Raw genomic sequence first — 17,859 nt, forward strand, 5'->3', positions numbered from 1 at the left:
TCTGATCCAGGTAGGCAACATATGCCATATCCTCTTGGGGAAGGGACAGGAGTCATGACTACAGTCTGTTCCACATACTAGTAGATGGGAAAAGGATAAGAGAGATATGTTTAGCTGATTTTCTCACATTAATTGATATGTGAAGCTTTCCCAATTTCTTGAAAATTTTAGAAATTTGTGTACTCTTTTTTGTTTATTGATTTATACATTATTTTTAGAAAGGATGAGGCATTTTACAACATAAATACAAATTAGGTCAAGGAAAACAGAAAAAAAAACTTTCAACAGAAGAACAGGAAATGAATATATTCCAAATTTAGGGTTATACAAATTACTATAATCACTGTAACCAAACTTGACTGTGAACTTCTGGAGAACAAGGCAAAAAATAAATGTGGTAAGTTTTTATACATCTCTCCTTGTCTGGTAAAGCAAAACCTACCATGCCATCAGGAAATACCAGCTTCTCCCTTTAACTTCTAAAGATTCTGTGTATATGTATATATGTAATAATGACCAACTTAAAAGCTAATATTTTTAATAGTGGTTTTTCAGATTATGAAATTATTCATATGGATATTTCTTATTCTATCCTTCAGACAAAGTTAAGAAGTATGGGGTGCTTGGGTGGCTCAGTTGGTTAAGTGTCCGACTTCAGCTCAAGTCATGATCCCGGGGTCCTGGGATCGAGCCCCACATTGGGCTCTTTGCTCAGCGGGGAGCCTGTTTCTCCTCTCCCTCTGCTCCTCCTGCTAGTGCTCCCTCTCTATCAAATAAAAAAATAAAATCTTAAAAAAAAGTACAAAACAAAACAAAGTTAAGAAGTTTAAGAAGCTTCTGGTAACTTTCTATTGAACTTGATTTAAGTCCAGTTGCTTTTAAGACCCAGAAGAACAAATGGAAACATGGCCTGCAAACTATCTTCTAGGGATCAATTTTTTGAGTTCTTAGAAAAAAGATGGGTCAACTGAGTTTTAAATTCATCTTTGCAGCTATTACAACTGTATATTCATATGCTTTTGATGCTAAATGAAAAAATAAGATCCTAGAGTAAAAGGGAAGAAGTTCACATGCACGCATTCTCATTCAGTGGTTAGCCACTTCACTTTATTTGAAAAGGGTCAAATAGGATGCCTGGAGGCAGAGAACTGGGTTGGGTTATTGAGTACCATCCATGTAAACAAAGTAGGTTTTATTTCAATTTATATTAACTTGTCTTTTCTAGTAATAGGTAACAAGGGGGAAAAGTCAACAAGGTAAGTTCTTTCTTTTTTCCTCTTTTTTCTTCCTTTTTTTTTTAAATAAAGATTTTATTTTAGACAGAAAGAATGTGTGTACAGGGAGGGATAAAGGAGGGAGAGGGATAAGCAGACTCCTTACTAAATCCAATGTACCGAAAATCAAGAGCTGGATGCTTCACCAACTGAGCCATAATAACTGATTATTTCTTAAGACAATTCTTTTTTTTTTTTTTAAGATTTTCTTTATTTATTCATGAAAGGAGAGAGAGGAGGTAGAGGTGGAGGGAGAAGCAGGCTCCCCAAGGAGCAGTCCCAATGCAGAGCTCGATCCCAGGACCCAGGGATCATGACATGAGCTGAAGGCAGATGCTTATTAACCAACTGAGCCACACAGTGCCCGGCAATTCTTATTTTCTAATAATAGAATTATATCACAAATTGGTATGCCTTCAGGGGTATATGCAGCTTACCCAAAAAGTTATTTAAGTATAAATTTAAAGGAAGAGAGCTAGAGACCAAAATCTAATTTTATGTATGTGTTTTCGCAATAGCCTGGAATGGATGTTACTGTCATTTTAAGAAAGGTCTATACCGTAGTTTGAAATAATCTATGTAACAAACCTCACTGTAACTTTAAAATGCCTAGTTGTGACCAATTAAAAGTTGCATACTAAATTTCCTTTCCCCCCATTTTTCTCATTGTTAGAGACAGAAAAGTACTCAAGTAGAAAGAAAACAAAACATCCCAGATGTTCCTTATATACAAGGATGAACAATGAGATGTGTTGGGTAGGTTTCTGTGACAAGTCTTTATTTTTTTATTTATTTTTAAAATAACATTTATTTATTGGTTTGACACAGAGAGAGAGCATGAGAGACAGCACAAGCAGGTGGAGCAGTAGGAGAGGAGAAGCAGGCCCCTAGCCAAGCAGGGAGACTGATGTGGGGCTCAATCCCAGGAACCCAGGTTCATGACCTGAGCCAATGGCAGACACTTAACCATCCGAGCCACCCAGGCTCCCCTGTGACAAGCTCTTCGAGAAGAGGCAAATTCAGGGGGCGCCTGGCTGGCTCAGTAAAGCATGTGACTCTTGGTCTCAGGGCTGTGATTTCACACCCCACATAGGGCAAGGAGCTTACTTTAAAAAAATATATATAAATAATATAACATAACACAACACTATATAACATAAAAAAGAGGCTAACTCAGATGGAAGTTTTCATTTACCCTTCCTCCTTATTCCTTCTGGGACTATAGCTTGGATGTGATGTGATGGCTAGATGTGATGTGCTAGAGCTCTAGTAGCCATTCTGTATCTTGGGGATAGAAGACACATGTTAAAATAGCAGAGAAGAAAAAATACAGAGTCTGGAGCACCAATGACTTATGGAGACATCGTGCTATTCCTAAAATGCCTGTGTATTTCTGTTGTGGAATAACAAACTAAATGTCTAGTGTTTACGCCACTCATTTTCTAACATACAATCTAACATATAATAAACTACATATACTCCTAACTTGAACAAAACTCTAAAGCATTCTCATTCAGAAGCTAGCTACTTCATTTTATTTGGAAATGAGTCAAACGGGACACCTGGAGATAGGGTCAAAGTTTTCCTTAAGGAAATTTAACAATTATAATAACTGTATTGCAATTATTACTGTCTATCCTATTAGACTGTGAGCAACTTGAAAAAAGTCCAATATATTTTTCTCTATCATTTAATATAACACTTGGCTGGTCCTAGATGGTTCATAAACTTATGGTGAACTGAATTTCTTTTCTGGAAATTTGTTACCAATCTTAGATAATATACTATGATTATTTACATAATGTTATTCTGTTAATTTAGAACAATGAATACTTCATTTCTATACTATAAAAAGAAATGTTTTTTTCTGAAAGCTGTTTAAGGGAAAAAAGAAAAAAAAAAAGAACTGTCCATTTTGAGGTATGTTTCAAGATACCTGGCTGACATATTGTTTTCAGGAAGAAGGGGAATTTCCAGAACCTTTGTGCTGGCAATTATTATCTCTTGACTTGCAGTAGCAACAGTCTTCCCAGTGATTCGATGCACCTGGTAAAATGCATGAGGTCGTAAATATCGGTCATCTGCTGTTCCAATAAACATCTGTAGATTTATCGGCTTTTCATTATAGCCCAGGAGCTAAGTAGGAAGAACAAATGGAAAAATACAATTCATTATCCATGTATTTACAATAAGTTTAGAAGAGTAAGTCTATTATATTTGTAACATATTATTGATACAGAAAATGTTATTTCAAAAAGATAACAGTAAGAAAAATAAGTGAACAATCTTCCACATTTCAGAAGTTTATGAGTTATAAAATGTTGGAATATGTTACAAAGGGACGAGGGCTTTTTCCTATATAAATATCTAAAACAATACAAATTTTACAAAGCCTTCTTACAGAATGCTATGAAGAACCAAAAGGAATGATGATTCTCTTTGTCAGGCAACATTAACCATCCAGATCAGACTTAAAAGACTTGGGTGTGCAGGAAGCTCCTCTAAGAGGCTATTAAAATCATAGACAGTTTGTTTTAGAAGAATCTCAAAAAGCCTATTAGATACATTACCAACTTAAAATTTCAACTGACTTAACAGGCTGGGCTACCTGACATTCTCTGGTATTCTTCCTTCACTATTGTTGAGGTGAAGGTAAGTATACAGAGGGAGGACCAGGAGGTGCTGGAGGTAAAAAAAAAAAAAAAAAGCCACAAAGATGGAGGAAAATAAAGGAAACAGAGCCTAAAGAAGTATACATTTGGCACTTAGGGAGACTCCCCTATCCAATCTGATGGCTGAGTAGCATCAGTATGACCCATCATCATGCACATAACAATTAAAAACTAAAACACAGGGTGCCTGGGTGGCTCAGTGGGTTAATCCACTGCCTTCAGCTCAGGCTGTGATCCCAGGATCCTGGGATCAAGTCCCGCATCGGGCTCTCTCTCTGCTTCGGCGGGGAGCCTGCTTCCCCGCCCCCCCGCCCCCCGCCTGCCTCTCTGCCTATTAGTGCTCTCTGTCTGACAAATAAATTAATTAATTAAAAAAACAAAAAAACAAAAAAAACCCCTGGAACATAAAGAATGACTTGAAAGCATGGAGGGTAACCAACATAAGCATATACTAGAAGCAAACTGACACATGTAAGAAGAGAGTAAGGAAAAGTATGTTTCCTGTTTTTAAGGCTTTTAACCTGAGAGAAGGCCAGAGTCCATGCCTTACAAAGTGGCTGAAACTCCTACAGAAAATCTAGTCTGGGGTGCCTGGGTGGCTGTCTGTTAAGTGTCTGTCTTCAGCTCAGGTCAAGATCTCAGGGTCCTGGGACAGAGCCATGGGTTGGGGTCCCTGCTCTGTGGGGAACCTGCCTTTCCCTCTGCTCTTCCCCCAACTCATGTTCTCCTTCTCTCTCAAATAAAATTAATAAAATCTTTAAAAAAAAAAAGAAAAGAAAATCTAAAGTCTGAAGGGCCTGAAGAACAGGACAACCACAGCTCCTGGAGAATAAGAGGGAAATCCCAGAAAGGAGACAGCCGGAGAGGGGAAGCTCCAAATTATATACATAAACTTTGCCCAATCGTTTGATTGACCTGGGAACCACCTATGAACATGTCAGATCCCAAGGAATGTAAGGCTAATATAACTGAAATGTAATTATGAGCTGCCACCAACCAGAGAGAGACACATTTTACAGGTTGACTCCCACCAAGTTAAGTGACTGCTTAAACAAAAAAACAAAAATTCAACATTCTTTGGGGGCACATTTGGTGTATATCTGTTTTTGTTTTGATGTTTTTGAGTTGGGAGTTCTTTATATAATCTGAATTGATCCCTTGCAGATACATGATTTACAAATATTCTCTCTCATTCTGTAGTTTTTTTCACTTTCTTAGTAGTGTCCTTTGATACGTGAAAGTTTTTAAATTTGATGGACTCCAATTTATCTGTTTTGTCTTTTGCTGCTTATACTTTTGGTGCCATACTTGAGACACCTTTTCCAAATCTAATGTCAAGAAGGCTTCCCCCAATGGTTCTTTCTAAGAGTTTTATAGCTTTAGGTCTCACATTTAGGTCCTTGATCTACTTTGAGTTTATTTTTGTATGTGATGTAAGGTAAGGGATCAACTACATTATTTTGCATGCAGATATCCAGTTTGATTGTCCCTTCCCCCACTGAATAGTCTTGGCATCCTACAGAAAATGAACTGACCAAATATGTTAAGGGCTTATTTTGGGGCTTTGTCTTGTATTTCATCGGTCTGTTTTTATGCCAGTACCACAGTGTTTGAAATACTATAGTTTCGTAGTAAGTTACAAGTCAGTAAAGTAAGTCCTCCAAGTCTTTTTCAGGACTGTTTTGCCTATTTGAGACCTTTCACAGTTCCATATGAATCTAAAAATATGATTTTCCATTCAACAAAAAAGGCAGTTGGAATTTTGGTCTAAGTATAGCACTGAATCTATAGAGTGCTTTGGGCAGTACTGATGGCTTAATAATGTTAAGGCTTCCTATCTACAAACACGGATATCTATTTTTATTTTACATATGCTTAAATTTTATTTTTATGTTTCCATCTACATTTTTCTTTCAGCAATATTTTATAGTTTAAAAGTGCACATATTTTGACACCTCCTTGGTTCAGTTCATTCCTAAGTATTTAATTCCTTTAGATGCTACTGTAAATGGAAACCCTTTTTAAAATTTCCTCTTCAGGTTGCTCATCAGTGGTACAGAGAGACACAAAGGCTGAGCGTATGCTGATCTTCCACCCAGAAGTGCTGTATTTACTAGCTCTGTGGTCTTCTTGTGGATGATTTTAGATTTTCTATGTACAGGAACATATCTATGAATAGAGACAATCTTACCTCTTCCTTTCCAATTCAAATGCCTTCTATTTATTTTATTGTCTAATAGTTCTGGCTAGAATTCCCAACACAAATGCTGAATAGCAGTGGTAAAAGTAAACATCCTTCTTCCTAATCTTAAGGAGAAAGCTTTCAGGCTTTTACCATTAATTAAATATGATTTTAGCTGTGGGCTTTTCATAAATGACCTTTCATGGTAAGGAATTTTCCCCCTTTCCCAGTTTGTGTGTATGGGGGGGGGGGTTAAATGAAAGGCTATTAAATGTTGTCAGATGCCTTTTCTGTGTCAACTGAAATGATCGTATATTTTTTATCCCTTCTGTTAAATGTGGTGTATCATATCAATTGATTTTCCTGTGTTGGGCCACCTTTTGCATTTGGGGGATAAATTCTACTTGGCAATGATGTATGATCCCTTTACTGTGCTATTGGTTATGGTTTGTCAGTTTTTAGTTAAGAATTTTTGTTTATATTACAAATAGAAATATAAATACTGTATCTTTGTCCTTATCCATTCAATTAAATTTTTTTTTCCTACCTCTACTAAAATCCCTCTATCTCTTCACATATGTAGCTTATGTTTTCTACTAGATGGTTCAGCATTTTATCATGGCTATTATTAAAGACTTTTTCTGCTAACTCCAACACAGATGGAGAGAGATCTAGACCATGTCTGGGCCTGCTCTTACCAACTGCTTTTCTTTTTATTGTGGATCACACTTTCTTTTTTGTGTGTGTATTGCTGACCATATCCTGAACATTTTGTATTCAAGAGACTTCTAGAGACTCAAGTAGGAAAGTATTTGCCTCCAGAAAAAAGCATGCTATTTCTTTTGTCAGGTAACAAATTCTTAAGCTATGTCTGGGCTTTGCTGCAGCCTTAGTCTGATTCCCCGGCTTTGAGATAGTGGTTTCCTCATACTTGGTGGTCTTACAAGTTTCAGAAAGATGTGTCTCGGGGATCGCAGCACCTCACCAGAAGCCACCCCCGCAGCAAGCGAGCAAGCGCCGAGGCGTTGGGAAAATGGCAGACAATTTTTCACTTAATGATGCTTTATTTGGGTCTGGAAACCCAAACCCTCAAGGATGGCCTGGTCAATGGGGAAACCAGCCTGCTGGAGCAGGGGGCTACCCAGGGGCCTCCTATCCTGATGCCTACTCTGGACAGGCCCCTCCTGGCAGTTATCCTGGACAGGCCCCTCCTGGTGGCTACCCTGGACAGGCCCCTCCTGGCGGCTATCCTGGACAGGCACCTCCAGGAGCCTACCCTGGCCCAACAGCTCCTGCTTATCCTGGACCACCTGCACCAGGAGCCCACCCTGGGCAACAGAGTGGGCCTGGGGCCTACCCGCCTCCTGGACAGCCAAGTGCTCCTGGAGCCCAGCCCGCTGCTGGCGCCTTTGGCATCCCTGCTGGACCACTGACTGTACCTTATGACCTGCCCTTGCCTGGAGGAGTCATGCCTCGCATGCTGATAACAATTCTGGGCACAATGAAGCCCAATGCAAACAGATTTGCTTTAGATTTCAAGAGAGGGAATGATGTTGCTTTCCACTTTAACCCACGCTTCAATGAGGACAACAAGAGAATCATTGTTTGTAATACAAAGCTGGATAACATCTGGGGAAAGGAAGAAAGACAGGCGACTTTCCCATTCGAAAGTGGTAAACCATTCAAAATACAAGTGCTGGTTGAATCTGACCACTTCAAGGTTGCGGTCAATGATGCTCACTTGTTGTAGTATAATCATCGGATGAAAAATCTCCAGGAAATCAGCAAACTGGGAATTTCTGGTGACATAGATCTCACCAGTGCTTCACATGTTATGATATAATCTTAAAGGGGAAGATTTTTTTAAAAAAATGAAATTGAATATAAACTCTTACACATTGAAACTTCATGTTTCCTGATTGAAAATTTTCACTTTTATTCATCACTGTCCTTGTAAATCTTTGATTTAATAAACATTCTAAGAGTTCAAAAAAAAAGAAAGAAAAATGTGTCTCAGTAATCTCCACTCCTACTTTTAGCCACCAACTGGGAGAAAGATTTGTTCCATGGCTGCTTTAATCCATTAAACCAGCAAGGGAAAGACATAATAATGTAGGTTGCATAAAGTCTATTTTTCAATACACATACTGGAGGTGGTGTCCGGCTCTTCAAGGCAGCAGTGGAGTTTCCAGCACTCAGTCCCTAGCACTGCCACAAGTTATGGTAATGAGTCCCAGTGTCAGTGATGCCTTCACTATAGCAGTACTGGATTGGATGGCTGGACAGTGTTCCAGACCACGTAGCTTGAAGCCAGAGATTTTATAATACCTTTTAAGAAAAATTCTCCTCTTTCTGTACTATGGTTTATAAATTATCCTGCTACATGATATCAAATATAAAATGCCTAATACAGTGTTGTCATGTAGGCAGTGATAAATACTAGCTACCAGTCTTATCCGTGTTTCTAGGTATGTAATGTAGTCAGAATTCGAGTATGTAGGAGTTCTAGTCTACTATGAGGTTTTTCAGGTGAACACTTCACTCCCCCTACTTGTCCATTCATGAATCTGTAGTGGAATTTGTAACTAAGCAACATCATAATTGATTAAAAGGACATGAAGATTTCTGCCTATTCTGGGGTAATACAATTGACCTAGGATGGTTTTCAGGACTGTAACACTTACAGAAGCAATTACAAAAGCCTTATAACCATTCTCCCTGTTCTTGCTCTTGCTCTCATACAGGCTATTTACTGTCAGGAGACAGAACAAACTTTTAACTAGATAATTCCATGCCCTGCTCAGAACTCTCTAATGGCTTCCTTCCAACACTCAACTAAATCCAAATGCCCTGTGGTGATTTATAAGGCCTACGTGATTTGAGCCCTGGCTAACTTGTTGCCTTACCTTCTCTTCTTACTCTTTTCCCTTTCACAGTCTGCTCTAACCATCCTGGCCTTATTGCTTGACGAAACCCACGTTTATTCCTAACCTCAAGGCTTTCATATTTCATACTTTATCACTATGGAACATTCTTTCCTCTGATCTTCATATTACCTCACTCCTTCAGTTCCATAGTCAAAGGTCAGCTCCTCAGAGAAGACCACCTTACCTAAAATACCATATCACTGTCCCCTTCCCTTTTTTATTATTTTTCATAGTATGGATCACTACAAAAAGTATGTTATAGGAGCACCTGGGTGGCTCAGTTGGTTAAGTATGTGACTTAATTTCTGCTCAGGTCATGATCTCAGGGTTTTGAGATCAAGCCCCAGGTCAGACTCCCAGCTCTGCAGGGAGTCTGCTTGAGATTCTCTCCTTCCCTCTCCCTCAGCTCCGCCCCTCACTAGGTATGTGTGTGTGCTTGCTCACTCGCGCGCTCTCGCGCTCTCTCTCTCTCTCTCGCAAATAAATCTTTTTTTACAAAGTGTGCTATAGGTTTATTATCTGTTTTCCTCAGTACCGTTTAAGTTCCAAAAAGGCAGAAACTTTGTCTTCTACCTCTACCCCTTCCTCTTTTAACTGAAGATCCATTATGGAAATATCCATATTGAATATCATTGCTTCAGCCAATACTATATAGATGACAACAAAATAAAGAACAAAGTGGCATGTATTAAACTCTAAGAAATTAGTGAGGACTTTTTAATTTAATTTTAAAGATTTTATTTAATTATTTGACACACAAAGAGAGAAATCACAAGTAGGCAGAGAGGCAGGCAGAGAGATGGGGAAGCAGGCTTCCTGCTGAGCAGAGAGCCCAATGCGGGGCTCAATCCCAGGACCCTGAGATCATGACCTGAGCCGGAGGCAGAGGCTTAACCCACTGAGCCACCCAGGCACCCCTGAATTTTATTATTTTTTTTTAAGATTTTATTTAAAGAAGTCAGTGAAGACTTTAAAAGGCAGAAATCTTTTTATAATAAAAAGGATGTTGGGAAGAATATGATAAAAATCAATGAAGGCTCTCTGAAGGAAGGAAAAGACAGAATCATGGAAATCAGCTAAGAGGCCAAAGCACTAAGTACTAACATCATGTGTACTGAAAATTTAAATTAGAATGGAAGTAAAAACATAAACAGAAAATAGAAACAGAGAGGGATGAATACAATAAATCCTTCCCTATAGAGATTTCTCTAACTGCCTATATACAGAATGAAAGAAAAGAAAAAAGAAGTAAGAAGTTCTGAGATTCAGGGGCGCCTGGGTGGCTCAGTCAGTGAAGCATCTGCCTTCAGCTCAAGTCATGATTTCAGGGTCCTGGGATCAAGCCACATGTTGGGCTCCCTGCTCAGTTGAGAAGTCTGCTTCTCCCTTGTCCTCTCCCTCTGCCCCTCCCTCCGCCCCTCCCTCCCCCTTGGGCACACACTCTTATAAATAAAATCTTTAAGAAAAAGTTCTGAGACTCAGAATCCAATAGAATGGTGGTATCACTAGCAAGTAAAGTGAAGAAGTCACTTTATTTAGATTTAGAACAGTTCTGGAGACAGAGGAGGTAATGTTTTCACCGTTGGTCATGGTGGTTTCAAAGTAACAATGACACAGATAGATGGAAATGCGAGACTATATAAAAGATGTACATCCTTTTATTTATTTATTTATTATTATTATTTTTAAAATTTTATTTATTTATTTGACAAAGAGATCACAAGTAGACAAAGAGGCAGGCAGAGAGAGAGGAAGAAGCAGGCTCCCCACTGAGCAGAGAGTCTGATGTGGGGCTCGATCCCAGGACCCTGAGAACACGACCTGAGCTGAGGGCAGAGGCTCAACCCACCGAGCCACCCAGGTGACCCTATACATCCTTTTAGACCAACCTTAACATTGACTGAATGATAAACACAATGCTTTGCTATCTATTTTGATAACAAAATAATACAGTCCACTGTGCCTTAAAAGGATGACCTTTGAAATCCATTTTTTTTGTTTTTACAGAAGTATGCATTGTAAAAGTTCCAGTACAGCCATACTCTGAGGACTTGAGACACTATTGAGTTTTAAGATTTGCACATCCTGAGCAAAGTGTGAGGTGATGAGAGTACCACCTATGTTCTCTATCTTAACTGCTCTGCCATCACTGCATAAAAACAGTCACAGACAATATATAAATGAATGAGCATCGCAACAAGCAAAGTGAGGTACACTTTGGGCATTTTATGACAAGGGGCCAGAGACTGAAATTCCTATCAATGCATGGGATAATCAGTTCTTTCAAGCACAGAACCAATTGATATTGCACAGAACTTCAGAACGTCCTACAAACATTTACGTATATAGAAAAGTTTATGAACTTAGAATCCAACTCCCTAGTATATATAAATACCAAAAAATTGCAGCTTTTTTTTTAAGATTTTATTTCTTTGTCTCAGAGTGAGAGAGGGAAAGGGCAAGCATGGGGAGTGGCAGAGTGAGAGGGAGAAGCAGGCTCTCAGCAGAGCAAGGAGTCTAACGCGGGGCTCGATCCTGAGCCGAAGGTAGATGCTTAATCGACCACCCAGGTGCCCCAAAACTGTTAAAGCTTTAACACATGAATGTCTAATGAATGTGACTACCATATAAACTGAAGAAAACTTTAGTAAGAGCTCATCATTTCAGAAAATCATGTTATTGCCAGTAATGCCGCTTGTTAATGGAATTTAGGTTGATGATCAATATACCTGCTTTTGTATCCAGAACACTTGCAGTGATACTGCAGGTAAAAACATCTAACTACTTCATTGTCTTCTATAGTCAATACCAAGCTTTTTCATTTTGAAACACAACTATTTTGTTATAATTTAGTTTTCTACATTTATTTCCTTATAATATTATAGCATTATTTTTATATTCTTAAATTTGCACAAGCAAGTTGATTAAATAATCTTTGCATTTCCATTTCAGGTTAATAAAATTCTATTACAAAATATCTGTTTAAAATAAAGTAGAGTTGGGTATGATCATTAGTAGAATATCCGTAGTCAAGAGGCACATAAGTTTTTTTTTTTTTTTACATATCTGTCTAAAAGCAAATCTTGCAATTTTCTGTCTAGGAAACATAAACTTGTTCTAAACATTTTGAGAGTTAAGAAAGGGGGGTCAGCAGTCTCCCTATTTAGTATGCAGACTTTCATTATGCCTCCACTCCATTTTCTGTACAGATCCTCAAGCTCTGCCTTCAGTAATTCTAGAACCTAGAATCTTTATTTTATTCCCTCTGAAGAGTAAATCTGCAATATTCTCACAGGGTGAGACAGTGGTTATCACACGGCTATGCCACATAAGAGAAAAATCCGGGAACTCTAACTACTTCTGCAGACTTTCAAACAATCCTTTTGCTGTCAGCTCCACCTTGCATCCTACTTTCAGAGACACTCACTGCCTCAAATTCCTGAGTCTTTCCAGGGTTCTTTGGTGTAAAAAGAGTTGTGTTTGTTATTGATTCTTTCTCTCTGTCCAACAGGCTTAAGTTGCAGCTGCCTAAGTTCTAATGAAAGTAAAACACATGTGTGCTATTTACTATATTTAACTGGAAGCTGCAGTTTTCTGTATTTATATAGTCAAGAAATCTATCAATATTCTCTCTTTTTTTAAGATTTTATTTTAAAGTAATCTGTACACCCAACATAGGACTCAAACCTACAACCCCAAGTTTAAGAGTTGCACACTCTGGGGCACCTGTGGGTCTCAGTCAGTTAAGTGTCATACTCTTGATTTTGGCTCAGATCACTATCTCAAGGTCATGCAACTGAGCCCTGTGCCAGGCTCTGGGCTCAGTGGGGCTTCTCCTTGAGATTCTCTCAATCCCTCTCGGTCTTCCCCTCCCCCGCATGTGCACATACATGTGTACTCTCACCCCCTCTCTAAAAAAGGGGGGGGTTGCAAACTACACTGACTGAGCAGCCAGGCACCCCTCAATATTTTCAGTTGTAATTTCTTTTCATATATTTTTGTAGAATAAGTTAATAAATTTTATATAGCTTTAACTGAAAATAATCCATAAAAAATATAATGCCAACATGATCACAATAAGAAAAAAAAAAATCTAAGGGGGCACCTGGGTGGCTCAGTGGGTTAAAGCCTCTGCCTTCGGCTCAGGTCATGGTCCCAGGGTCCTGGGATCGAGCAACACATCAGGCTCCCTGCTTAGCAGGGAGCCTGCTTCCTCTTCTCTCTCTCTCTCTGCCTGCCTCTCTGCCTACTTGTAATCTGTCAAACAAATAAATAAAATTTAAAAAAAAAACCCTAAGTAAGTTAATAACTAAAGAAGAAATTGGAAACCCATAGCTAATAAGTGATTATCTATTCCTTTCTGCTATACCTGTTGCTCTTTCATGTTTAATCCAAACTGAACAAATCATTCTATGGAACCAACTATTCACCTAGTAGAGGAAGAAATACCAACTTTACCACTAGCCTCCAAGTACTATGCAGGGGACAGGGTCCATCCTATTATCTCCAGAGCACAGTACAGTACCTAGCACGTTACAGACGGTCAACCACTACTAAATGAATGAATTTTGGAGTAAGACAGTACAATTTGGTGAAGCAAAATAACACATGGGGTTAGTCAACAGAATTATTTAAATAATAATAATAGTCACTGAAGTAGGTAGTTCTAAACAGAGTAGCTGAGTCTAAAATAGAAAATACAAATAAAAATTTTATTGCTATCTATTAAGCTACCCAAATATCACATAACGTACCAGTAAGTACTATATACCAAAGTATCCTAGTCATATTAGATGACTCACATTAATACCAGCTTGGCAAAGACATAAGCCACCTGTCCTTTATACTTCGATAGTAAAATAAACCAGTGATGCGGGAAGGTAATCATGCATATAAGATTTCAAAGGGAATATATTTCATAACACATATTTCAGCCAGCATCTGCTCCAAGCATATGTATTATATGCATATGAAAAGTAGGGGCTCTTCTATGTACCTTAGGGATTGTAAAGGACCACCAAATAAATTAGACTGCCTTCCCATTTCATTTTCAGAGGAGCATTATGTTACAGGCCATAAACAAATTATTGCTGCTAACATTACTCTCTAAAAACTTTCATCTAGAATATGTATACCTCTCTTCAGACCACCCTCTGCTTTGGAGAAAAAACTAAGCCAAGCTGTTTGTTATGTTTCTGTATCGTTTCCATAGCAAAGGTCTGTGCCTGCTTAATTTAACTAAAGCTGGAGTGTTAAAGCCTGAAGGTCACTATAGGACAAACAAGAGCTTCAATAAGAGCAATTCTATTATCAGTTCTACTAAATTACTTGGGGGGAGGGAATCTGAACATATCAGAAACATGAGAACACATCGCAGAGATACTAAAAATACAAAATTAAATTTCCATAATATAAACTGCCTCAAAGTGAAAATGTACATATAACATCATATAAAAAAATCATCACCATTAAAAAAAAAAAAAAATCATCACCAGGGAAAGGATTTCAGTGTATGATGAAATAGAAAGTCTAAATATGAAAAAATTCTGTATTTTTATTTTAATTTTTTAAGATTTATTTATTTACTTCAGAGAGAGATAGAAAGCAAGCGAGAGTGGGGAGGGACAGAAGAAGGAGAATGAAAACTTCAGGCAGACTCCGTGCAGAGTATGGACCCCAAAGTGGGACTCGATACCATGACTGTAAGATCATGACCCAAGGCAAAAGCAAGAGTCGGATGCCACCCACCTGAGTCACCCAAGTGCCCTAACAATCCTCATTTTTAAAATTTCAATAATTTTTGAGAAAAGATTCAAAATATCTATACCTTGGGGTGTCTGGGTGGCTCAGCTGTTTAAGCGTTTGTCTTTGGCTCAGGTCACGATCTTCAGGTCCTGAGACTGGCCTGCACCAGGCGCCATGCCCAGTGGGGAGTCTGTTTTTCTCTCTCCCTCTGCCCCTCCCCCAACTTGTGTGAGCACTCTCAAATTTTAAAAATACAAAATATCTGTGCCTTAATACAACTGTCACTGTATAATAAAATGTATGTGTAGCTTTATGCAATTTTATCCCATGTGTAGATTCACATAACCAACGTCACAGTCAAGATAAGGAACTCTTCCATCACCAAAAAGGAACTCTCTTTTGCTACCCCTTTACATTTGCAATCTTCAACCTCTTCCTGTTCACTGGCTATCAAACCACCACTGCTCAAAACTTTCTGCAATGATAAACATCTTCTACATCTGCATTTTAAAAAAATTCCTGATTTACGTGGAATCAATTCTTGTGTAAAATGTGATGTTTAGGTTCAGATTTATTTTCTGAATGAAAAATAAATGGATGGCCTATGGATGTCCAATTCTCCAACATCATTTGTTAAAAGACAATGTAGGGGCTCCTGGGTGTTTCAGTTGGTTAAGCATCTGACTCTTAATTTTGTCTTAGGTCATGATCTCAGGGTTGTGAAAGCAAGCTGTGTGTCAGGCTTCCGCACTGGTCATGGAGCCTGCTTAAGATTCTCTCTCTCCTTCTCCCTCTGCCCCTTTTATCTCTCCTACCCCTCCTTCCCTCCTTCCCTAAAGAAAAAAAAAGGACAATGTAGTCATTAAGTCATTAGCCACATGCCTACCAAGTCGTGAAATGCTGTTAATGCAACTAAAGAACTCAATTTCTAATTTTGGTTAATTTTGGATCGAGTTTCACATTAGGGTCCTTGCTTAGTAGGGAGCCTGCTTCTCCCTCTCCCTGCCAGTCCCCCCGGTTATGCAGGCATTCTCTCTTTCTGACAAATAAAATCTTGGGGTGTCTGTGGCTCAGTCATTAAGTGTCTGGGTCCTGAGATCGAGCCCTGCATCAGGCTCCCTGCTCAGTGGGGAAACTGCTTCTCCCTCTCACTCCCTCTGCTTGTGCTCCCTCTTTTACTGCCTCTCTCTCTATCAAATAAGTAAATGAGATCTTTGAAAAATAAAATAAAATCTTTAAAAAAATTAGAAGTAGAATTATTGCATGATCCAGCAATTCCATTTCTTGGTATATACCCCAAAGAATTGAAAGCAGGGTCTCAAAAAGATGTGCACATCCATGTTCACACCAATGTTATTCACAGTAACTAAAATGTGGAAGAAATGGAAAAGGGACATTGTATATACAATGATATCTTATGCAGCCCTAAAATGAAGGAAATTCTGATATATGTTACAGCATGGATCAACCTTGAGGACATTATGCTAACTGAAGTAAGCCTATCAGAAAAAGATGAATATTGTATGATTCTACTTATATGAGGTATTTAGAGTTGTCAACATCATAGAGACAAAAGGTAGAATGGTGGTTTCCAATGCCTGGAGGGAGAATGGGGTATAGAATTTCAGTTTAAAGATAAAAAGAGCTTTGGATGGGGCACCTGGGTGGCTCAGTGGGTTAAGCGTCTGCCTTCGGCTCAGGTCATGATCTCAGGGTCTTGGGATCAAGCCCCACATCGGGCTCCCTACCCGGCTGGGAACCTGCTTCTCCCTCTCTCTCTGCTTGCCTCTCTGCCGACTTCTGCCTACTTGTGATCCTCTCTCTCTCTGTCAAATAAATAAATAAATAAATAATCTTAAAAAAAAAAAAAAAAAGGCTCTGGAAATGGATGGTAGTCAAAGTTGTACAACATTATAAACGTATTTAATACACTAAACTGTATGTGTAAAAATAATTAAGATGGTAAATTTTACGTGTATTTTACCACAATAAAAATTTTGAGGGAAAAAGGTATAAAAATTAGGAAGAAAGAAGTAAAACTCATTACTCAAAGATGACTTGACTGCTTAGAAAATCCAAAAGAAGCTAAAATAAACTATTAGGTCAAGAAATATAAAGTAAACATGAAAAATTAATTACATTTCTGTATTCTAGAAAAACACTCAACACTGGAAATAACAAAAGATGTAGAAGATTTCTACTTTGAAAACTACAAAACACTACAAGGAGGAATTAAATAATACCTAAATAAATGGAAGGATAGACCATATTCATGGACTAGAGGCATCAACATTATCAAGAGGGCAATCATAAATAAATAAATAAATAAATAAATAAATAAATGCACTATCCATGAAAAAAGATTAGCAGTTTGGACTTGACTAAAATTAAAAACTTTCATTCATCAAAACACACAACTAAGAAAGTGAAAAAGCAACCAAAATATGAGAAAAAAATTTTATTTGTAACACATATCTGACAAAAAACTTCTATTCAAAATATTAACTCCTATAAATCAATAAGAAAAAGAGCTAATTCAAAAACTGGTCAAGAGGGGCGCCTGGGTGGCTCAGGTCATGATCCCAGGGTCCTGGGATGGAGCCCTGCATCGGGCTCTCTGCTCAGCAGGAAACCTGCTTCCTCCTCTCTCTCTGCCTGCCTCTCTGCCTCCTTGTGATCTCTGTCTGTCAAATGGATAAATAAAATCTTTAAAAAAAAAAAAATAACCTGGTCAAGAGATGTGAACAGGCACCTGACAAAAGAGGACAGCCAAATAACTGACAAATACATGAAAAGATGTTCAACATCATTGGTCATTAGGAACCACAAATTAAAACCACTAGGATTCCCCTAGAACTCTACTGGAATGGTTAAAAATTACCAGCAAACAAGAACTGGTATGGGTGAGGATGTACAGTAACTGAAACCTTCATATATGGCTAGTTAGGAGTAGAAATTGGTACAGGTACTTTGAAACACCAGCAATTCCACTCTTGGACATATACCCAAAAAAGTGAAGGCTTTGTCTATTAGAAGATAGGTGAAGTGGGCCACCTGGG

The 17,859-nt window shown here is 38.4% G+C and overlaps 2 protein-coding genes across 4 annotated transcripts in view; one reads left to right on the plus strand and one right to left on the minus strand.

The window, feature by feature from the left end:
• Window positions 1-17,859, minus strand: part of NFATC3 (nuclear factor of activated T cells 3) — a 135,044-nt gene that overhangs the window by 61,283 nt on the left and 55,902 nt on the right. For all 3 annotated transcript variants that reach the window (XM_059153035.1, XM_059153036.1, XM_059153037.1), the window contains exon 4: window positions 3,211-3,410. In XM_059153035.1, the coding sequence (XP_059009018.1) occupies window positions 3,211-3,410 (200 nt within the window). The remainder of the gene's footprint in view (window positions 1-3,210; window positions 3,411-17,859) is intronic.
• Window positions 7,064-7,988, plus strand: LOC131818521 (galectin-3-like). Its single transcript, XM_059153066.1, has one exon. The coding sequence runs from the start codon at window positions 7,162-7,164 to the stop codon at window positions 7,876-7,878; it is 717 nt and encodes a 238-aa protein (XP_059009049.1). The 5' UTR covers window positions 7,064-7,161; the 3' UTR covers window positions 7,879-7,988.

This window comes from Mustela lutreola, chromosome 16 (assembly GCF_030435805.1).
Source record: "Mustela lutreola isolate mMusLut2 chromosome 16, mMusLut2.pri, whole genome shotgun sequence".
Classification (NCBI taxonomy): Eukaryota; Metazoa; Chordata; class Mammalia; order Carnivora; family Mustelidae; genus Mustela; species Mustela lutreola.

Bases quoted from the DNA above. Each gene is read 5' to 3' on its own strand.
- LOC131818521 (XM_059153066.1), top strand. From the start codon at position 7,162: ATGGCAGACAATTTTTCACTTAATGATGCTTTATTTGGGTCTGGAAAC.